Raw genomic sequence first — 18,684 nt, forward strand, 5'->3', positions numbered from 1 at the left:
CATGTTCAAAGATCTTATTCATCACTAAAAATCAAGGAAAAATTAACTTGGGCACTTAACATCATGTATTAAGAGGTATAAAAATATCTTGATTCAAAAGCCTTTGGAACATGTTGCAAAAATTCTCAAAGTAACATCAATAATTTTTACCAAAATCATAAGAATCAAGTTTTCTCTATAATTGTTTGAGCCTTTCGGCATGTTTTTCAACATCAAAAATAAGAAAACAATTTTTCATTGTTATTAAATTGTTTGAAGTTGCATTCTGGAAATTTTCAGCTCAATATATATTTTCTTTATTTTTACATGAAAATAATAATAAAATAGAGTGTTAAAGCATATAAAATACTTAAACTTGTAAATAAATTCTGGAAATATTTGTGGATGACCCCTTTTAGTTAATAAACATCTCTCATAAAGTTTCATCGATTTTTGTTACTGTTTAGTATGATTTTTAATTTTCTTTTTATTTAGCTCTAATAAATCATAAAACCACTTTAGGGAATGTGAAAATATTATTTCTTATTTTTCGCAGCTTGTACCTTATATTTAAGACTCCGAAAAATATTTTGGGAATTTTTGAAAATGTATATCTATTTTTCTTGAATTTTTGTGTTTATAATCGACTAAAAACAGGAAAAATAGTTTTACTCATCCAAAATTCATGAACATTTACCAGAAACTCTTATAATATGTTAGGATGATACATAAAAATTTTGATGATTTTTATCTTCTGTATGCTATTTTTCTTCTATTTTCCCAAGATTTAATACACTTAAATGTACAAAAATCAGAAAAATTGTGTTAAACTTTTTGAAAACACATATTAATATTTTTCCTAGATTATGTACACTGTAAAATAGTTACACAAAAATGACAAGAATTTTTCATGATAATTTACTATTTTTCCATGATTTTATGATTATTCATGGAATTAAATGGTGAAATATAGTTAGACAAATCAAAAATTCAAGAAAATTTATCTTAAGGTGTTTGACTTCAATTAAAAATGAAATACAAAGTTTGGGAAAGTTTAGAACTAAATTGATTTCGTTTTGAATATTTAATCATTGGAACACCTCTAAAATGTTAAATATTAACATTTCAATAATGGAAATTTTCCACTTAAATTGTTATATAACAATTGATTCTTTGAAACTTAATTTCCACAGAAAAATGTTTGTAACTTATCAATATTAAATTTTGACACATTATTGGCATAATTCTATTGTAGTAGTAAGTATACTAGTATTAGATTTCAATTAGAAACTCATTAGTGTGTAACATCGTTGTAGGAAAACGATAGTGGTACGAGTGGAGCGTAGATCAAGGCATCATTTGCATCATCTCAATGCATTGTGAGTATTCACCACTCCCCTATTTTCGGTTTTTACGTTTTGGGGTGGAAAAGCATGTCCTAAACTATTTATGTTCGTTGTATTTATTTGACTCGTATAAACTTGGTTGCTATATTTTGCATATTGTGAGTATTCACCACTCCCCTATTTTCGGTTTTTACGTTTTGGGGTGGAAAAGCATGTCCTAAACTATTTATGTTCGTTGTATTTATTTGACTCGTATAAACTTGGTTGCTATATTTTGCATATTGTGAGTATTCACGCACTCCCCTATTTTCGGTTTTTATGTTTTGGGGTGGAAAAGCATGTCCTGAAAAACTATTATTTGAATGTTGTATTTAAATTGATTTGTATCAAACATGATTGCTATTTTATTGCTATGTCTCTCTATATATGTCTATGCAACACGGAACATGAGAACTTATCGTACTAAGGCCCTTCCCTTATCTCTAACCATTAACTCTTTGAGCCAATGGTCATTATGGATAGCGCTATTAGGAATTGACAACTCCTCACTCGCCCTATTGCTGGAGTGCATGATACCATATTCATCTATGGAACGATAAGCATAGATCTTGATAGGGCTTCAGTCATAGGTTTGGTTGAGACTCATTGTTTGCTCATATACATACAAACTCGTTTCTCGTTATAGCAATAAACTTGTTTATTAATTATAGCAATGAACTTTGTTTCTCATTACAACAACGAACTTTTATTACTGAAAACTTATATACATGTTTCAGCAATGAAATTGTTTGCTCCTTGTAGCAACAAAATTGATTGCTCATTTTAGCAATGAAACCTGTTTACTCGTTTGAGTAACGAACTTTATCTTCCATGAGAATATGAATGTTGCATCTTATTCGGGCAACATACTTTATCTCTCATGATGACAAAGAACTTTGTTTTTACAAACTTATTTACTCCTTTTAACAATATACTTTTATTATTGGAAACTTTTATCAAAACTTTGATTTCAATTCATGAACCAATATTATTTTGTTAAACTTGTGAGTACTCACCAACTATTTTTATAGTTGACGCTCGTTTTACATGCTTTTTCAGGAATCATCGAGTAAGTGGCACTTAGGGACACTTCACTTTTAGGAGCATTCGCATGTGTTGTATTTCAATTTACATTGTAATTTCTTTTAAAAGTTGTTCAAACCCATCGTAAATTTGTAATGATTTTTAATACTATGGTTGGTGTTGTCTTTTAACTTTTGCTATGAAACCCTTTATACTGCCACGCCTCGTGTTTCCGCTTTAGCGGGGTGTGACAGTGATGAAGTCCAATTATTGCGTAGAGAAGTAGAGGACCTTAGATATGAGGGCTACCAACTTAGGAAAGGACAAAAGCCTCTTAAAGTCCAATTAGAAGCTAAGATAAACGATTTTAGAAGAATCCAGGCAGAGTACAGTGAGAAATGTGAACTGTACAATTATGTTAAAAGACAAAATGATGTGCTAACTGCCGAGCTTGATACATTAAAGGAAAGGTTCAATTCTGCAAACTTTGCTTTTCAAAAATTTGATGGATCAAGCGAGGTAGTTGCCACCATGATTGATCACTGCATGGATTTTAAACGAAATCAGTCTAAGGGTTTAGGATATGATAGCGTGCCTCCTCCATATAATCATACCTATCAGTATCAACCCTTGTCCAAAGATGAGATTGCCATCCATCTGGCTTCGTTTCAGGAGGATTTATAAATGTTGAAAGTACTGACGCTTCTTCTTCCTCTGCAGATCATCCTTTAGATCAGGCAAAGCATGGAGTTGGTGTTTCTGTTTCTGTTCTTATTTCTGATGTTTCTATTCCTATTTGTGATTCTGATGTTAAGACTGATAGTATTTTGTGTGATGTTCCTATTTCTGATTCTGTTGAATTCAATTTCTTTGATATGTTTGATGAACTTTTTGGTAATTCTGATGCTGGCCATTCTCATGAAAAATCATCAATTCCACATGTCATACCTTCTGAGGCACCCTCACTTGTATCACAATTTGTCTCTCATGTATGCTCCTCTGAGAAAAGTAAGAGTGTCCATCAAGAAAATAAATCTGATAAATGTAACACAAGTTCAAATAATAAACAGACTTGTTTTAATTGTGGCGTTGGTGGTCACATAGCTAGGAATTTCCATAACAGGATCTTTGTGAACTATCTGTCACCAAGAGGAGAGAACGAATCTCGAGGAAGATCTTTAATTAGAAAATCTTCAAGAAATTGTTCTCGAATTGATGATGGGAAAGATGACCGAAGTAGAAAAAGTGCTGTTTTTCAAAAGAATAAAAAGGTTTTTATCAACAAAACTCAAAAGAGTTTGCCAAAAACGAACAAGGCTCTGCCAAGATCGGTTTCGTCAAAAAGCAATTCTAGATCTTCAACCACTTCTGGTAGAACATCCAGAAGCTTTGTGCAAACTCCTAAGAAATCTATTTCAAAACCACAAGAGAATGTTGTAAAACCTAAACTTCAATGGAAGCCTAAATCACTTTCTAATCCATCTTTGCCACCCTCTGAAGTAATTAGGAATGAGGATCCTAGTTTGAAATCTTTAAATGTTAATTCAGAGAAAGTAAAAAGGAAACCCAGGACTGTAATGACCTGGGTTCCTAAATCTAAATGATTCCGCTCATTTTGCAGGGACAGTTGCGGAGGAATGTCGTTCGTCCCTGGTACGTCGACAGTGGCTGCTCCCAGCATATGACTGGAGACATATCCCAATTGAGCGAAATTCAATCCTTTAATGGGGGGTATGTTTCCTTTGCGGGCGGAGATGGAGGAAAGATCATGCAAAGAGGAACTGTTACAAATGGAGTGTTAAGCTTTGAGAATGTCAACTTCGCTCCCGAGTTAAAGCACAGCTTGTTGAGCGTTTCCCAAATTTGCAACAAAGGCTACTCCACCCACTTTACCGACAAGGAATGTATGATCTTAAAGCCAGGCATTGTCATCCCGGAAGAATGGATCCTCGTCAAATCTAAGCGGGATGGGAATGCTTACATTATTGACATGAACACCAATCTCCCTGAACAAGTCACTTGCCTCTGCAATGCTATGGCACCGAAGGCTCGGTCATGCTAACGCGAAAAACTTGAATCGTCTTGCCAAGAATGAGATGGTCTGAGGCCTACCCGTCAGAGACTTTATTACATTTGAAAAGTGCGTTTCCTGTGCTCAAGGCAAACACCATCGGAAACCACACCTGCCCAAGCATGTCAACTCAATAAGTCAAGTGCTCCAATTGTTACACATGGACCTATTTGGTCCGGTCAACGTCCTGAGCATCAACAGAAGCTCATACTGCCTCGTTGTGATCGACGATTTCTCTCGGTTTACGTGGGTTTTCTTCTTATCCAACAAAGCGGAGGTTGCTGACCTGATAAAGAAGTTCGTAGTGATGATTGAGAAACAGACCAACAATTAAGTGAAAGCGCTTCGTACTGACAATGGAACTGAGTTCAAAAATTCGGTTCTTGACCATTTTTGCGCAGAAAAGGGGATAGTGCGTCAATATAGCTCTGCTCACACACCTCAACAGAACGGTGTTGCTGAAAGGAGAAATAGAACATTGAAAGACGCCGCAAGGACGATGCTTTGTGATTCCAAACTACCTGTTTTCTTCTGGGCCGAGGCGATTAATACTGCTTGCTACGTGCATAATCGTGTTCTAATCAACAAAGCACAGATGAAGACACCGTATGAAATTCTCTATGGACACAAGCCCTCTGTCAGCCATTTCTGTGTATTTGGCTGTCCCTGCACCCTTCTTCATTTGGAATCCAACCCTAAATTCCACGCCAAAGTCGATGATTGTTACTTTGTAGGGTATGCTGCGCGCACCGCGTATAGGGTTTACAACAGGAAGACTAAGCAGATAGTCGAATCCTATGACGTACGCTGGCTGGAGGAGAATGAAACAGACGCTCGAGTGGGTCCTGACTGGTTATTTGATTACACATCGCTTTTCAAATCTTTAAATGTGTCTTCAAATAGTTCAAGTGGATCCTCTTCTGGTTCGAAGATCGTGTATGAAGACGAAGATGAAGAAGTTGTCTACAGACCTCCAACGGTTGAGGGGGAGTCCTCTGCTCCATCTGGGGAGGAGTCATCTGCTCCACCGGAGGGGGAGCCATCTGATCAACCTAATAGTCCAGAGTCTAAAGTTGAAGATGGAACTCCTAATAGTGATGCTGCACCTCTTACACCCGTTGAAAGAGAGTTCATGTCCAGAGACGCTTCCGCTGTCAATCCAACGTTTATGGAACTCCTCTTTCCCGAAGAAATCGCAAATGAGTTTGTAGCAGATTCATCTCATGTGAATCAATCAGTAAATGATGGAAGTTTCAATATTCACACTCTTCCTGTTTCTATCAATGATATCAGCCAAGACATTCCCTCACGTACTCAACGCAATCATCCGATCGATAACGTCATTGGCCAGCTGGGAGATGGAGTTAAAACCAGAAGTCAGAGTGGAGACGTTAATGCATGTCTCTACTCTTTCTTTATATCTCAAATAGAGCCGAAGAATGTTGACATGGATTTGAATGATCCCAGCTGGGTGGATGCAATGCATGAAGAGCTGAATCAGTTTGAAAAGCTCGGGGTTTGGAAGTTGGTTGACTTACCGAAGGGCAAAAGGGCTCTTGACACGCGTTGGGTCTATCGTAATAAGCAAGATGATTCGGGTGTGATCGTGCGAAATAAAGCAAGGAAGGTGGTTCGCGGGTTTCGACAAATTGAGGGTCTTGACTATACTGAGGTATTTGGTCCCGTGGATCGGTTGGAGGCTATTCGCATCTTTCTTGCATATGCTTCCTACATGAATTTCACGGTCTACCAAATGGATGTCAAGACCGCCTTTTTGTATGGCAAGGTGAAGGAAGAAATTTATGTTGATCAACCCCCTGGGTTTGTTGACTCAAAGTTCCCCAATCGTGTCTACAAGTTGGAAAAAGCATTGTATGGGTTACATCAAGCTCCTCGAGCATGGTATGCGACTCTAACAAAGCATTTGCTAGAGCATGGATACTCTCGCGGCACCATTGATCAAACTTTGTTTATCAAGCATGTGGGTAATGATCAGATACTAGTTCAAATCTATGTTGACGACATTATCTTCGGGTCAACCTGTCCACAGCTTTGCAAGGAATTTGAAGGTGTGATGAAGAAAAGGTTTGAGATGAGTTCTCTTAGGGAGATGACCATGTTTCTGGGGCTTCAGGTCAAACAATCTTCTACCGGAATCCTAATTCACCAAGCGAAGTATGTGGATGATATGCTGGAGAAGTTCGGGTTCCAAGACGCGAAACCTGTTCTTACACCCATGGCGGAGAGACCTTTACTGACTCCTGATCTTGAAGGCGAATCCGTAGATCAGACGTATTATCGATCAATGATCGGATCGCTTATGTATCTGACTGCCAGCCGCCCAGATGTAATGTTTGCGGTCTGTCAATGTGCACGCTACCAGGCCAATCCTAAACTCTCTCATCTAATTGCTGTTCAACGGATTTTTCGATATCTCAAAGGTTGCCCAAAACTGGGACTTTGGTATCCGAAAAATCCCGAATTTGACCTTTATGCTTTTGCAGACAACAACTATGGCGGGTGTGAGCTTGATAGAAAATCGACTTCAGGAGGATGCCAGTTTCTTGGAGATAGACTGGTCTCATGGTAGTGCAAGAAGCAGCATACGGTCTCAACCTCAACAGCAGAAGCGGATTATGTAGCTGCGTCTGCTTGTTGTTCTCAAGTCATATGGATCCAACATCAACTGTTGGACTACGGTTTGAATTATCTAGAAACCCCAATTGTTTGTGATAATGAGGCTGCTATTCAAATCGCTAAAAATCCTGTCCAACATTCCAAAACCAAGCACATTGACATCAAAATTCATTTTATTAGAGATTGCTATGAGCGTTCGCTCATTAGGCTAGAACATGTTCACACTGATAATAATGTAGCGGACTTGTTCACAAAGCTCGATTCGATGTGCTTGTGGGATTTTTAAAAATGATTCGTTTTGAGGATTGTTTTTTAGGTTTTTCTTAGTTTAAATTTGAGCATTTCAGTCATTTCATTCTATTCCATGTACAAATTTAGGGGGAGAAATAAAGAAAAATCAAAAATATTGTCTCTAACAGTTTTGCTTGTTGATAAAAGACTGGGAAGTGATATTATCAAGTGATAACAAGCAATCTGAGTCTGCGTAACGTACCCAAAATTGAAGGGTCTTTACTCTGGGCTGATGCGTCGGTAGGCACGAAAGATTATAAATGGACTTGACTAGGCAGAGTTGAACTTAAGAAATTCTTGCGTCGGTAGGCACGAAAGATTATAAATGGACTTGACTAGGCAGAGTTGAACTTAAGAAATTCTTAGACTTAACAAATCTTGACCTAGTTAGATCCGTTTAGCCTGACAATACGATGCTTGGATAGGTTGAGCAGGGAGATATATATGGGAATCGACTCGTCACATTAAATGAACCCGTACTTGGAACCGTGGATTAACTTCTCCTCGATGTGCGGATTCTGTCCTTAATACCGGTATTAATAGGGTGACTGGTGAATTCCGATAAGTTAGGTATGTAGAAGATTATTTTCTTTCTCTCTATCTGTTAGTCATATGTTGCCTCCTCTGCGTGATTGAACTACATCCGACCTGGACTGCAACACATGCAATTCTATTTCTATGCATCTTCTATCTATGCAATTCTTCCTGCCTGTTAGCCATATGCTGTCTCCTTTGCGTGATTGAAATACATCCGACCTGGTACACAACATATGCACCATTCTACTTCTCAGTCCCTCTAAATCTGGTTAGTCATATGTTTCACCCTCTGCGTGATTGGAAGAGATCCGACCTGGGTGTATAGCATATGCATTCTAAATCTATCTTCTCTCTCAATAATTGTCTACTCACCCGATGTAAGGAGTACTCTGGAAGTTCTTGATTACTGGGGCATATCAGGAAGCGGGAAACATGTTCCAGTACAATTATCAATTGAACTCTCAAAGATTGTCTATAGATCTCGCTGCTCAATTTAGGTGGACAACAATATCCCTGGTCGTCGTCAGCTGAATGGTCCTTAAGATATAGTATCTAGGAACTTAAGCTCACCTGTCTTGTAACAAATAGTAATGTCCAAAATCTGTCATGATTTTTCGTGTTTAAGTAGACCACAATACTGGCGATCGACCAGATAAAGATGTGAAGATGAAAGGTACCGACAAGCGGATTAGGGCTGTCTAACAACTTTGATCACAGTGTCACAAGATCTTGTTAGTAGTGTTGAAATAAATTTTGTTTGTTCAAAATTTAAATTTTCCTTTGTTTTATTTTATTTTTATTTTTATTTTTATTTTATTTTTTTAAAATAAATCCTCAAGAGATTTATTCTTAAAAATTTTATCGGGATAAAAGACTGGGTTTTACACTGTGTGGGAGTCTGGTTATTTCGAGGAAGTATAAAACAAAGAGTTTACTTCCGTAAACCTTTTTCCACCTCCTCTTCTCCCTTTACAGCCGCAATCACATTCTCTCTCTCTACTCTCTCTCATCGAAACTTTTGTTTAAGTTTTTGAGAAATCGGCCTAGTACATCTCGAAGGTATGATGAATCCGACCAAGGATATGCTCTCTATTCGCCATTCCGACCAAAAACGAAGGAGTAATCGAAGCTTAAAGTTTTGTCGGCGTTTACTGTTCACGAGGAGTTTACGGTTTCGGATCATTCAAGAACCGTAAACCCGAGTTTTGGTCTTACGACCGTAAACCCGAGTTTTGGTCTTACGACCGTAAACTCAGTTTACGGTCTGTTGACCATCTTTGACCGTAAACCCATGATTGACTTCCTTTGACTGTAAACTCCAATGTTTGACTATTTTGACCATAAACTCCAATATTTTGTAGTCAAACTAATTTTTAAAAGCCAAAATAAATTGTCTAATTGAGAAAACTAAATGATTTAACTTGTTAAAATCCTGTGTTTTCTTACTTGGCTTGTTTAGTGCAGAAAAATGGCCAATCTTAAGTTCGCGGATATGCACAATTTGGCGATCGTGTTGGATGATCCTCCAGTCGCTCATGCGGAGTTCAAATCTATGATCTACAGGCTAAGGGAGTGATGCTTATCCTATGCCATCACAGTAAATCCCGTCATTTATCAAAACATCATCCGGGAATTTTGGCAAACTGTAAAAATGGAAAAGGTCAACGGAGAGATAACAATTGAAGCCATAGTCAAAGGTTGCAAGATCACTATTACGGAGGAGTACATCAGAAATACTTTGCTTGTCGTTGATGAATCTAATTTCCCTACTGAAATTGGAATTGAAGATGTACAAAGGGTTCTTGAGAGGATGGGATACGAGGGTATCTACCCTCCCACAGTGAAGAAGCTCTTGCCTCCTTACTGGCGATTCCTGGCACACGTGTTCGTGAGCTGCATTTCTGGCAGGAGATCATGAGCTGATGAGATCTCTCTCAGAAACACCGGGGCAATTGTCTCCTTGGCTGCTGGCATAAAGTTTAATTTCTCAAAGTTCATTCTTGATGAGTTCTCGGTGAACATTAATGCCATTACCCGGGGGACCAGAGATGCATTTCTACTTTATCCAAGGCTTATTCAAGTGTTTGTCGACGATCAGTTTCCAGAAATGGTCAAGGATGGTGACAAGTTGGATATCAAATCCTTGGGCCCTCACACAGTTGGTCTTATCAAGCAAAATAGAAAGGGCAAAGTCGTTTTTCAAGGATTGCATCCTCTGGTCAAATTTGGAAAATTTGATGAAATTGACGAGTCTTCTGAGTCGCATGGAACGTCAGAGAAAATGTCATCTGAGCCAACTTCCTCCGAGAGGGTTATTTCTGAAAATGTCATCACTGTCTCAGATCATGAAGAAGAAGAAGATCCAGCTGTTAATGCTGATGTAGCTTCGGAACATGAAATGACATCCACTCGGGTTCAAGAAGATTCTCACAGGGGGTCGGGGTCAGAAACTGACTTGTATGAAGACCTGGATCTCACAGGTTTTGACAATGATGAAATTCCTGTTAATTTTAGGAGTAACGAGGATTTCTTGACAGAGGTAAACCTCAATGAGTTGCTCGACAATGTCAATGAAGTTGCTAAACCGGCAACTGAGACAAGGGAAGAAGAAGATGTTCTTGAAGCTACACCTCCACCAACCAAAACATCGGCGGAAATAGCAATTCCTATGGTGGCGACGTCAGGGATTCCTCCCCTTGATGTTGTCTTACCTATATCTGCGCCGATGGAAAGTGATCCTCCAGTCACTCAAACTACACCTTCTCCTAGCAAAAGACGAAGACTTGACCCAAGACTGGTGACTCAAAGTGCTTCAGCTCCACCAACAACAACCCCAGTCATAGTCTCAACTGAGCCAATCAGTGAAGGTCCCAGTACCTTCTATGAAACCGGTGGCTCGTCCTTCCCAACGGACTTCTCTCCTCCGAGGCCAGAGCACGACGCTACATCTGTCAAGCTAGCAACGCTCTTGGCCAGAGAACCATTTTCAATATCACCCTTGCGTGGCAAAGGAATTTATATAGGGGGTGATAACACAGGAGAAGAAGGTCTTATACTTTTTGGTCTTCAGAAGCAGGTCGATGCTCTGAGTCAGAAAAATGTCGAGTTGGATCAGAGGAATATTGAGCTTGACATTAAGGTCGCAGGCCTTCAAGCTGAAAACACACAGCTCAGTATTCAAATGGCAGAACTTAATGAAGAAAATGCTGCGAAGACCAAACAAATTACAGATCTCCAGACTCATTTTGGCCTTCTGACCGCCAGTTACTATGACTTGAAGAAAAAGCTGGAAGATAAGTTTGGGGGCGAATTCAAGTCATCTGTTGAAGAGCCACAGATTTATCTTCCTAATCAAGATGCTCCCATTGCTCCTACAACTATTAGAACCACCACCGTCGTAGACCGCTTTGAAAAGGAACCAGAGCAAGCTCCACGTGGAAAGGCCTTAAAACGCAAGAAGTCGACCCAGGAATCTGAAAAGGGTCAACTTCTATTCAAACGAAGCGCAGATCATAAGGCGCCCTGGGATAAACAACAGGTTACTGTTACGGATCTGGGCGAAAATCGCTTCAGAGACATTTATGGTGACAGGTCTGGAATCATCTCATGGGGATTCCATGACACGATGAACATGTTCATGGTAAGGAGAAAGAGCGGCAAAAATGAACTATACAAAGACGCTCACGACTTTGACTCTTTTACCAAGATTGATCTTAGTGAGCTGTCTAAGGCTCCTTTCTCCAATCCTTCAAATAATCCCAGGGCGAGCCAGTTTAAATCGTTTTTGGAAGATCAAGTTGCTAAAGGATTTCCTTCGATGAAGACTGCTCAGTCAATCGTCAAGGTTCACCCCAATGTGCTTGATCCCAAGACTGATCAGCCACTTAAACAAGTGATGTGGCCAGCTACTGCACAAGTGAAACAAGTCCCTGTTCTTCAAAACTACCCTGATGGTTCTCTTGCATCCATGCTGTATTGGGTATATGATGAATTAACAGATGCCGCTGTCATCAAGCTTAAAGATGATTGCATCCGTCTCTATGAGAAAAGGGACTTGCTTCAATTTCACAAATGGGACATTCATCATCTTGCTTCTCAGCAGATTAAGGTGGCTGAAACAATATTCGAGCCCGCGGCGAAAGAATACACGGCGATGGTGGCTGAGATCATTGAAAAGAAGATGTGGAATGGAGCGATGGGAACATCGGATGTTCTGGTGGTCGACAAGGATTGAGTCTAAGCTAGAACCAAACCAAGGGGGAGATTGAAGGACCCTGGAAATCGTTTGGTCTAGGCTTTCATTGTTTTGTGTTCAGAATGAGTCTGTTATAGTGTTTATGGGTTGTTTGTTGATTGTTGAACTTTTTGTGTGTTTACGACCGTAAAGTGTGTTTACGGCCGTAAACACGTTTACGACCGTAAACTCTGTTTACGGTCGCAAACCCAGTTTATGATCATGTCTTGTATATATAGAGGAGGTGTTAGTCTTTTAGTGGTTGTTGATGCCATAGAGTCCTATCGAGTTGTACCAGACGATTTTCTCAATATAATCGTGTGCAAGCTTGATTTCTTTTCATCTTACTCTTATTCTGTGATTGATTGTTGCTTAACTACTGGTAAAGATCCATATTTGGACCTTACACTTATTCTCCGTCTTTACCATAGTTAGAACCTAATGTCGGGAATCAGTTTTGAGCTTTTCCGCTTCAACTTTGAAGGTTCGATTTCATTAGCCCTCTTGACGGAAACCACCACAAACCTGGCAGATCCACCTTCTTCATACGAAGGGACCAACGGAGCAGCAAAGAGAGAACAAAATGTTTTGTGCAGGTCAGGCGGGATAGTTATAGAAGCGAAAGAAACACTATTGGAGGAGGAGGCGGCAAGGTGGGAATCCGTGCGGATAAAAATGGAAGAGAAGAATGAGAAAATGAAAGCATTGTGGCCTGAAAATGAAAAAAAAAACGTTCGTGGCAAAAAAAAAAAAGAGAAAAAAGTTCGTTTTTAACAATTAATAGTATATATAATTAAGAATCATACAAAAAATCAAAACTAATTTACTGTGGTAGGATCTTTGGATTTGTCTCAAATCTTACGAAAAAATATTGTTCGATATAAAAAGAATAACATTGGGGTACTCAATTTATACCACCATTCAAATAATAATAATAATAATAATAATAATAATAATAATAATAATAGATAAGATTTATTACTTCTTTTAACCTACTTTGGATTTTTATTTTCATTTCACAAAGACCTTTCTTTTTTATTTCAAGAATGTACGTTTTGATCATCTTATTTCATGATTTTTTATAAAATCAAAACTTGTCTAAGTATTTAACAAACTGATTATTTATAACTATTAATATCTCAAACGGCTGAAGCATTTTATCGTTTCCAAGCTCTTTTATTACAATCAACGGTCTACGTTTGTGTCTAAAAAGATTAGATGAGCAATACAAGTACTAAAGTACTAAAGCACTACTAGAAAATCTCAAAATACCTACGAAAATCACCTACGGAAATATTCCGTCGGAAAATAGCGACGGAATACCGTCGCATTTCCGTCGCTAACAATTACCCACGAGCAATTATGCTACGGCACACATTTCGTCACAATTCCATAGGTAAACCCGTATACCTACGGATCTTTGTAGGTATTTTAAGATTTTCTAGTAGTGAAGTAAATAATTTGACACACTACTGTTACTACACATTCACGAACAACATTATTCGTTTTTTTTTTCTTTTGTAACAATAGAAACAAATACGACACACTGTAAATTACTTCATGAATCCAAAACTGCAATCTGCCGCAGTACATAGATGACTGATGGTTAGACGCTAGGCGTATTCACGACACTACCCACCATCTCTAGAGACACACATGGCTGATCAACTGGAACCTGGATTCCATAAACATATACTATATATTAGTGACATAATATTGTCGAAAATAATACTTGTGACAAGTTTCTAGTCTCACGTGAAATTAACGGTATATATAGCTGCGCACTAATTAATGGACTTTTTTGAGGAACAGTAAGGTTTTATTCAGGCATTAATATAACATAAGTTATTTCTAAACCGTAAGGCTTTATCCATTTTCTGTTATTTTTTTCATCTATAGAAGATATGCATGATGTGTTTTTTGAATTTTTTTTATTATATCCATTTCGTTTGTTTTTTCTAGTTATTTAAGTGTTCGATCTGTTTGTAAAATTATAATAATAAATATAAATTATGCACCTTTTGTCATTATAACATTTACAAGTGAATAATGTAATATTTGATTTTCGGTATTTTTTGTGATTCTAGCAAGTTTTATTTAGATTTTACTAATCACTAGCAATAATTACAATGTTTGTATATTATAATTACTAGGTGTGAAACCCATGTATTACATGAGTTTATTTTAAATAAAAATTAAAAACAAAATTCTAAACATTTGACAAGTTTGAATTTATAAGAAAATTGAGAAAATATTGAATTATAAAAATTAAAATGTATTTTTTTTCTCTTTTAAATTTAAACAAATAATTTAGATAAATAAATAAAGAAAATTAATGAATCTTTAATTTTGTAATTTTAAAATTAGAAGGAAAGTTTATTAATGAAATTGATATGCATTTATTATTGCATTTAAATAGTATTTGTATTTAATAAAATAAAAAAACAATAAAATGACATGTGGAATAAAATTTAATTTAAAATAACCACAAAATCACATGTGCCAAAATAAATGAAAATGTGTCATGTGGCAAAAAGATTTTTATTTATTAGGGAGGATAATATGGTTTTACAATGATGTTTATTTTTAGAAAAAAAAAATCGGATGAGAATCCAGAGTGGTCTAGATGATCAAACCATCGGTTATTCATTGGTCTAGACGATTAAACATTAAATGTTAAGAAAAGATAGAAACAGACTTACAAAATGACCAGCTCCAAGAATCCAGTAGAAGGCGAAGTTCTCATATGACTTAAAGAATCCTTTTGTGGTGCTCTTATCTTCACCACAGTATAATGGAGTCCGAGCAAGGTTCAAATAAGTCGATAAACCATCCCACCTGACCCATAACAACCAGCATTTTAGCAACCATTAGTTGAATATTTACGTATCATTAAATCAAAATACAGGAAATCTGGTGCATAGTTAATTAATTACTTGAGTTTATTGATCCATGCTTCTGTCCCCTTAGTTGCACATATTAGATCAATCTGTCACATAAGTTACAAAAAATGTGAGTCTTTGCATGTCAACAAGATAATTCCAATAACTTGGCAATATTTTCACACCTGTCCGTTGTATATAGTCACATTTACACCCATTGACAAAAGCTCATCAACCTGTTAAAAGTGAAAACCGAGGCTGAATCTTTTGGTATTTTCTGATGTGGTAATTAAATATTTCAACACCATCATATATGCGACACAAAGTGTGTCATAAAAGTCGAATAGTTGGAAACTTTACCTCTGCGATTCTTGGTCTCATGAAGTCTCCTTCCATGGCTATAAACACACCATCACTTTGTCCTCCCCATCTACAAGCCATAGATTATCATTAGTAGGATAAATATAAGTAATCAAATCATACAAAAACTGTTTATAGAGGTTTTAATTTTTAAGTGCTTACTCCACGTTAGTGGGAATGATTTTGAGCTTCTGTCTGATTGGACCATTCATGACGGAATCCAGGTCATTTCCATTGGCTCCCGAGACCATGGCATAAGGCTTCTTTCCAAATCGTCTTGATGATTTTGTTGTCAGCGAAGTTGGATCATTTTCCCCATCCAACATGAAGTTGTAGAAGTCCTAAAATAGCAACATTTTGTCGCTAAATTTCATGTGTCGAGAAAAATAATTAAACAATATCTGTCGTACCACACCATTGCTGCTATCAAGGATGACTTCCTCGAGATCCCCCCATGTGTCTGTTGCCTTTGCATACTGGTCGTCTGCTATCTGCTGCTGAATCTTTAGAGCTAAACTGCACGAACAACGTGTATATCAGATACTTTTCGCGACACTTTTAAAGGTTCTTGTTTCCAACATAAGTAAGTTTCGGTCGAACCTATTCGATTTATTCAAACCAACATCATCAATCCTTGACACGTCTTTAAGTAACGGACCCCATGAAAACTACAAAAAATGGTTTGTTATTGCAGATAGTTAAAAAAAACACACACACAAAACCATTATATTTGTAACCAAATGAGGGCACTTACCACGAAATCTTCGGGAGAAATCCAACTATCGCCCAACGCAACACCTATATCATCAAACAACAACCACAAGTTTCTTTCAGTTAACTTTTCAAGTCATTATACACGATTTTTTGTTTCAACCAAATCACTGTTTCATAAAATAAAAATAAAAAATGAAAGACAGAAATGCTATAATATATAATAAACGATTTTTTGAGCAAAAACATTTCTCCATATGATGTTTTACGCATTTATAATTCCCCACATGTTATTTTTACAAAGAATATTAATAGTTTATTGTAACAACCCGAAGGATTTAGATAACTATTCTGCTATCTAGTTATGGAATATGTCAGAATTTTCTTGTAGTGATCAAATACGATATATATAGCTCAAAAGGAAAACTCGGAATCATATATTTTGCAAAAATGAAGTACCTCCAAGTTGAAGCTTAAGTTCCCCCTTTTCAATAGCTTGTAGAGCAGCAAGTGCAAGGGTCACAGCGAATTTACCTCCATAAGATTCTGCGAAAATATAAAGTGGAGGCATTACAGTGGTCTCGTTTCCATTGTAGATCGTCTTCAACAATGTTGTTACATCTATTGCTGCTTCAACATCGGTTGTGACAAACAAGTTATCGTCTTCCACATAACTATACCCGGTCCCAACTGGGCTATCCTGAGAATCAGAAAGGACATGACTAAATTAATTTGATAAGCTTTTCGGTTTTCAAGAACATCATGATCATAGTGTTAAGTAGGATACTCGAAACATACCACAAACAAGAGATCTGCCTTCTGAAGCCATGTTGAGTTTCTTGGCTTCAAATCAACATCTAAGGGTCCGAGTTCTCCAAAATTTCCAAAACCAACACCGGAACCACCCTGGTATGAAAGAGCACCATTAACAACCAGAACTCGTAGCTATCAAGAATCAATGTATTTGGTCTTTAATAGCGCATGACAAGGCAGTGTTTCCTTTTTTTCCATTAAATTTCGTCTGAATAGATGTCTAAAAAATATTTGAAAAAAGGATTGACAACACAAATGGGAAATGGAAGTAAAAAAATGAAAAGAAGTAATTTGTAAAAACTAGTAATAGTTATTCAGTGAAAACCTCGTTACCTTACTTATTAAGTCGTTTTTTCATCGAGTAAAGGAGCTACATATATCTTAGAGATTAAGTCATCTATCCATTAAATTTAGAAAAAGTTTGGTGGAAGTTAAATTAGTTGACCATAGTGAAACCAACTACTATAATATTTTTTGGCAATATTATCCATTTAGACAGTGTATTGCGGTGGAGATATTAGTTATGACATATCAGCTTCGACAGTCATTCTAAAATCATGCGGCATCAATACTTTATAATCACTCTTATATTAGCGTAATACTGACATTTTTTTGTTTCAAAAATGGTTTTCTCCGGAAATATCAACAACTATTTCTTTATTTTTTAACAAAATGCTTAGCTATAGCAAAACCACAATACAGAAAAGTAACAGCTAGGATGTCACAAAAAGAAATTCGCAAAGAATGTGATCAAAATTAATATTCCAAATCCTTTTGATTTATTTATAATGTAGAAGTTAGTTAAACAAATGTTGATAAGATCTAAATTAGAGATTAATATAGTATTAGATTAATATAATAAATTAACTACTAAATATATACAATAAGTAAAGAATAAATGTTAACGCCTACTTTTATTTAAATCTGGACCCAAGAATACTATTGCATGTGGTCGTTCATAATTTGAAAGAGCATATGTGGCATTGTTGCAAGTCATTTGAACTAGTTTGTGTGAATGGAAGTCATGTTTATCAAGGTAATGTATGAATAGTACTTACAGGGCCTCCTTGGAGCCATAGAATTGTAGGCCATGGTTTGGTTGAATGTTTGGGTCTATTAGGACTCTTATACAACCACCAAAACATATGTGCACCTATAACAAAAGCAACATATAAAATTAAAACATGAACTTTTGCTAGTAATGAATCCATGTAAATCTAAACAGTACCAGGGCGCACATCAACATATCCCCATGTTTCAGAACCATCGGCAGTCCCTCCCGAACTATTCCCAAGTGAATTAACCAAAGATAGGAAACCAAAAATACATAGAACAAGAACACAAAAATATTTCATGGAGACCATCTTCATGTTCAAAATGAAATGTAGTTGAAGAGAATTTTGATGTAAATAACATGAAAATATAACATAAGAACCTTCTCCTCTTTGTTTAATTTATGGTGAAAAAACAAAACATAAAGAACAAAGTTGGATGATGAGTACAAGAAATGAGTTGTTTCAATCCACATAAACAATTAAGGTTTAAAACTTTTTGTCATCTTACTTGTTAGAAAGTTTTTGAATTGAATATTTCAACATGAACATAAAATAAATGTTTGTAATATATATATATATATATATATATATATATATATATATATATATATATATATATATATATATATATATATATATATATATATATATATATATATATATATAGAGATTTCAAAATAGATTTAAGACGTCCAAATATTTAAGC

At 36.5% G+C, this 18,684-nt stretch overlaps 1 protein-coding gene across 1 annotated transcript; it reads right to left on the bottom strand.

The window, feature by feature from the left end:
* Positions 1 to 13,312: 13,312 nt before the first annotated feature.
* Positions 13,313 to 18,322, bottom strand: LOC145156356 (serine carboxypeptidase-like 51). Its single transcript, XM_079075765.1, has 13 exons — positions 18,152 to 18,322; positions 17,982 to 18,076; positions 16,909 to 17,016; positions 16,570 to 16,810; positions 16,154 to 16,197; positions 16,000 to 16,067; positions 15,810 to 15,915; positions 15,562 to 15,740; positions 15,400 to 15,469; positions 15,225 to 15,275; positions 15,094 to 15,146; positions 14,860 to 14,995; positions 13,313 to 13,832 (listed from the first exon to the last, which is right to left on the bottom strand). The coding sequence occupies exons 1-13, from the start codon at positions 18,291 to 18,293 to the stop codon at positions 13,764 to 13,766; spliced, it is 1,362 nt and encodes a 453-aa protein (XP_078931891.1). The 5' UTR covers positions 18,294 to 18,322; the 3' UTR covers positions 13,313 to 13,763.
* Positions 18,323 to 18,684: the final 362 nt, after the last annotated feature.

Source organism: Lactuca virosa, chromosome 2 (assembly GCF_052849685.1).
Source record: "Lactuca virosa cultivar CGN04683 chromosome 2, Lactuca_virosa_CGN04683_v6, whole genome shotgun sequence".
In the NCBI taxonomy this organism is placed as follows: Eukaryota; Viridiplantae; Streptophyta; class Magnoliopsida; order Asterales; family Asteraceae; genus Lactuca; species Lactuca virosa.

What these genes read in the sequence shown, in the direction of transcription:
- LOC145156356 (XM_079075765.1), bottom strand. Translation starts at nt 18,293, where the DNA reads ATGAAGATGGTCTCCATGAAATATTTTTGTGTTCTTGTTCTATGTATT. An exon ending in TTTCTCCCGAAGATTTCGTG is followed by an intron (nt 16,068 to 16,153) that starts GTAAGTGCCCTC and finishes CATTTTTTGTAG; the next exon opens with TTTTCATGGGGTCCGTTACT. An exon ending in TGAGACCAAGAATCGCAGAG is followed by an intron (nt 15,276 to 15,399) that starts GTAAAGTTTCCA and finishes CACTTTTAACAG; the next exon opens with GTTGATGAGCTTTTGTCAAT.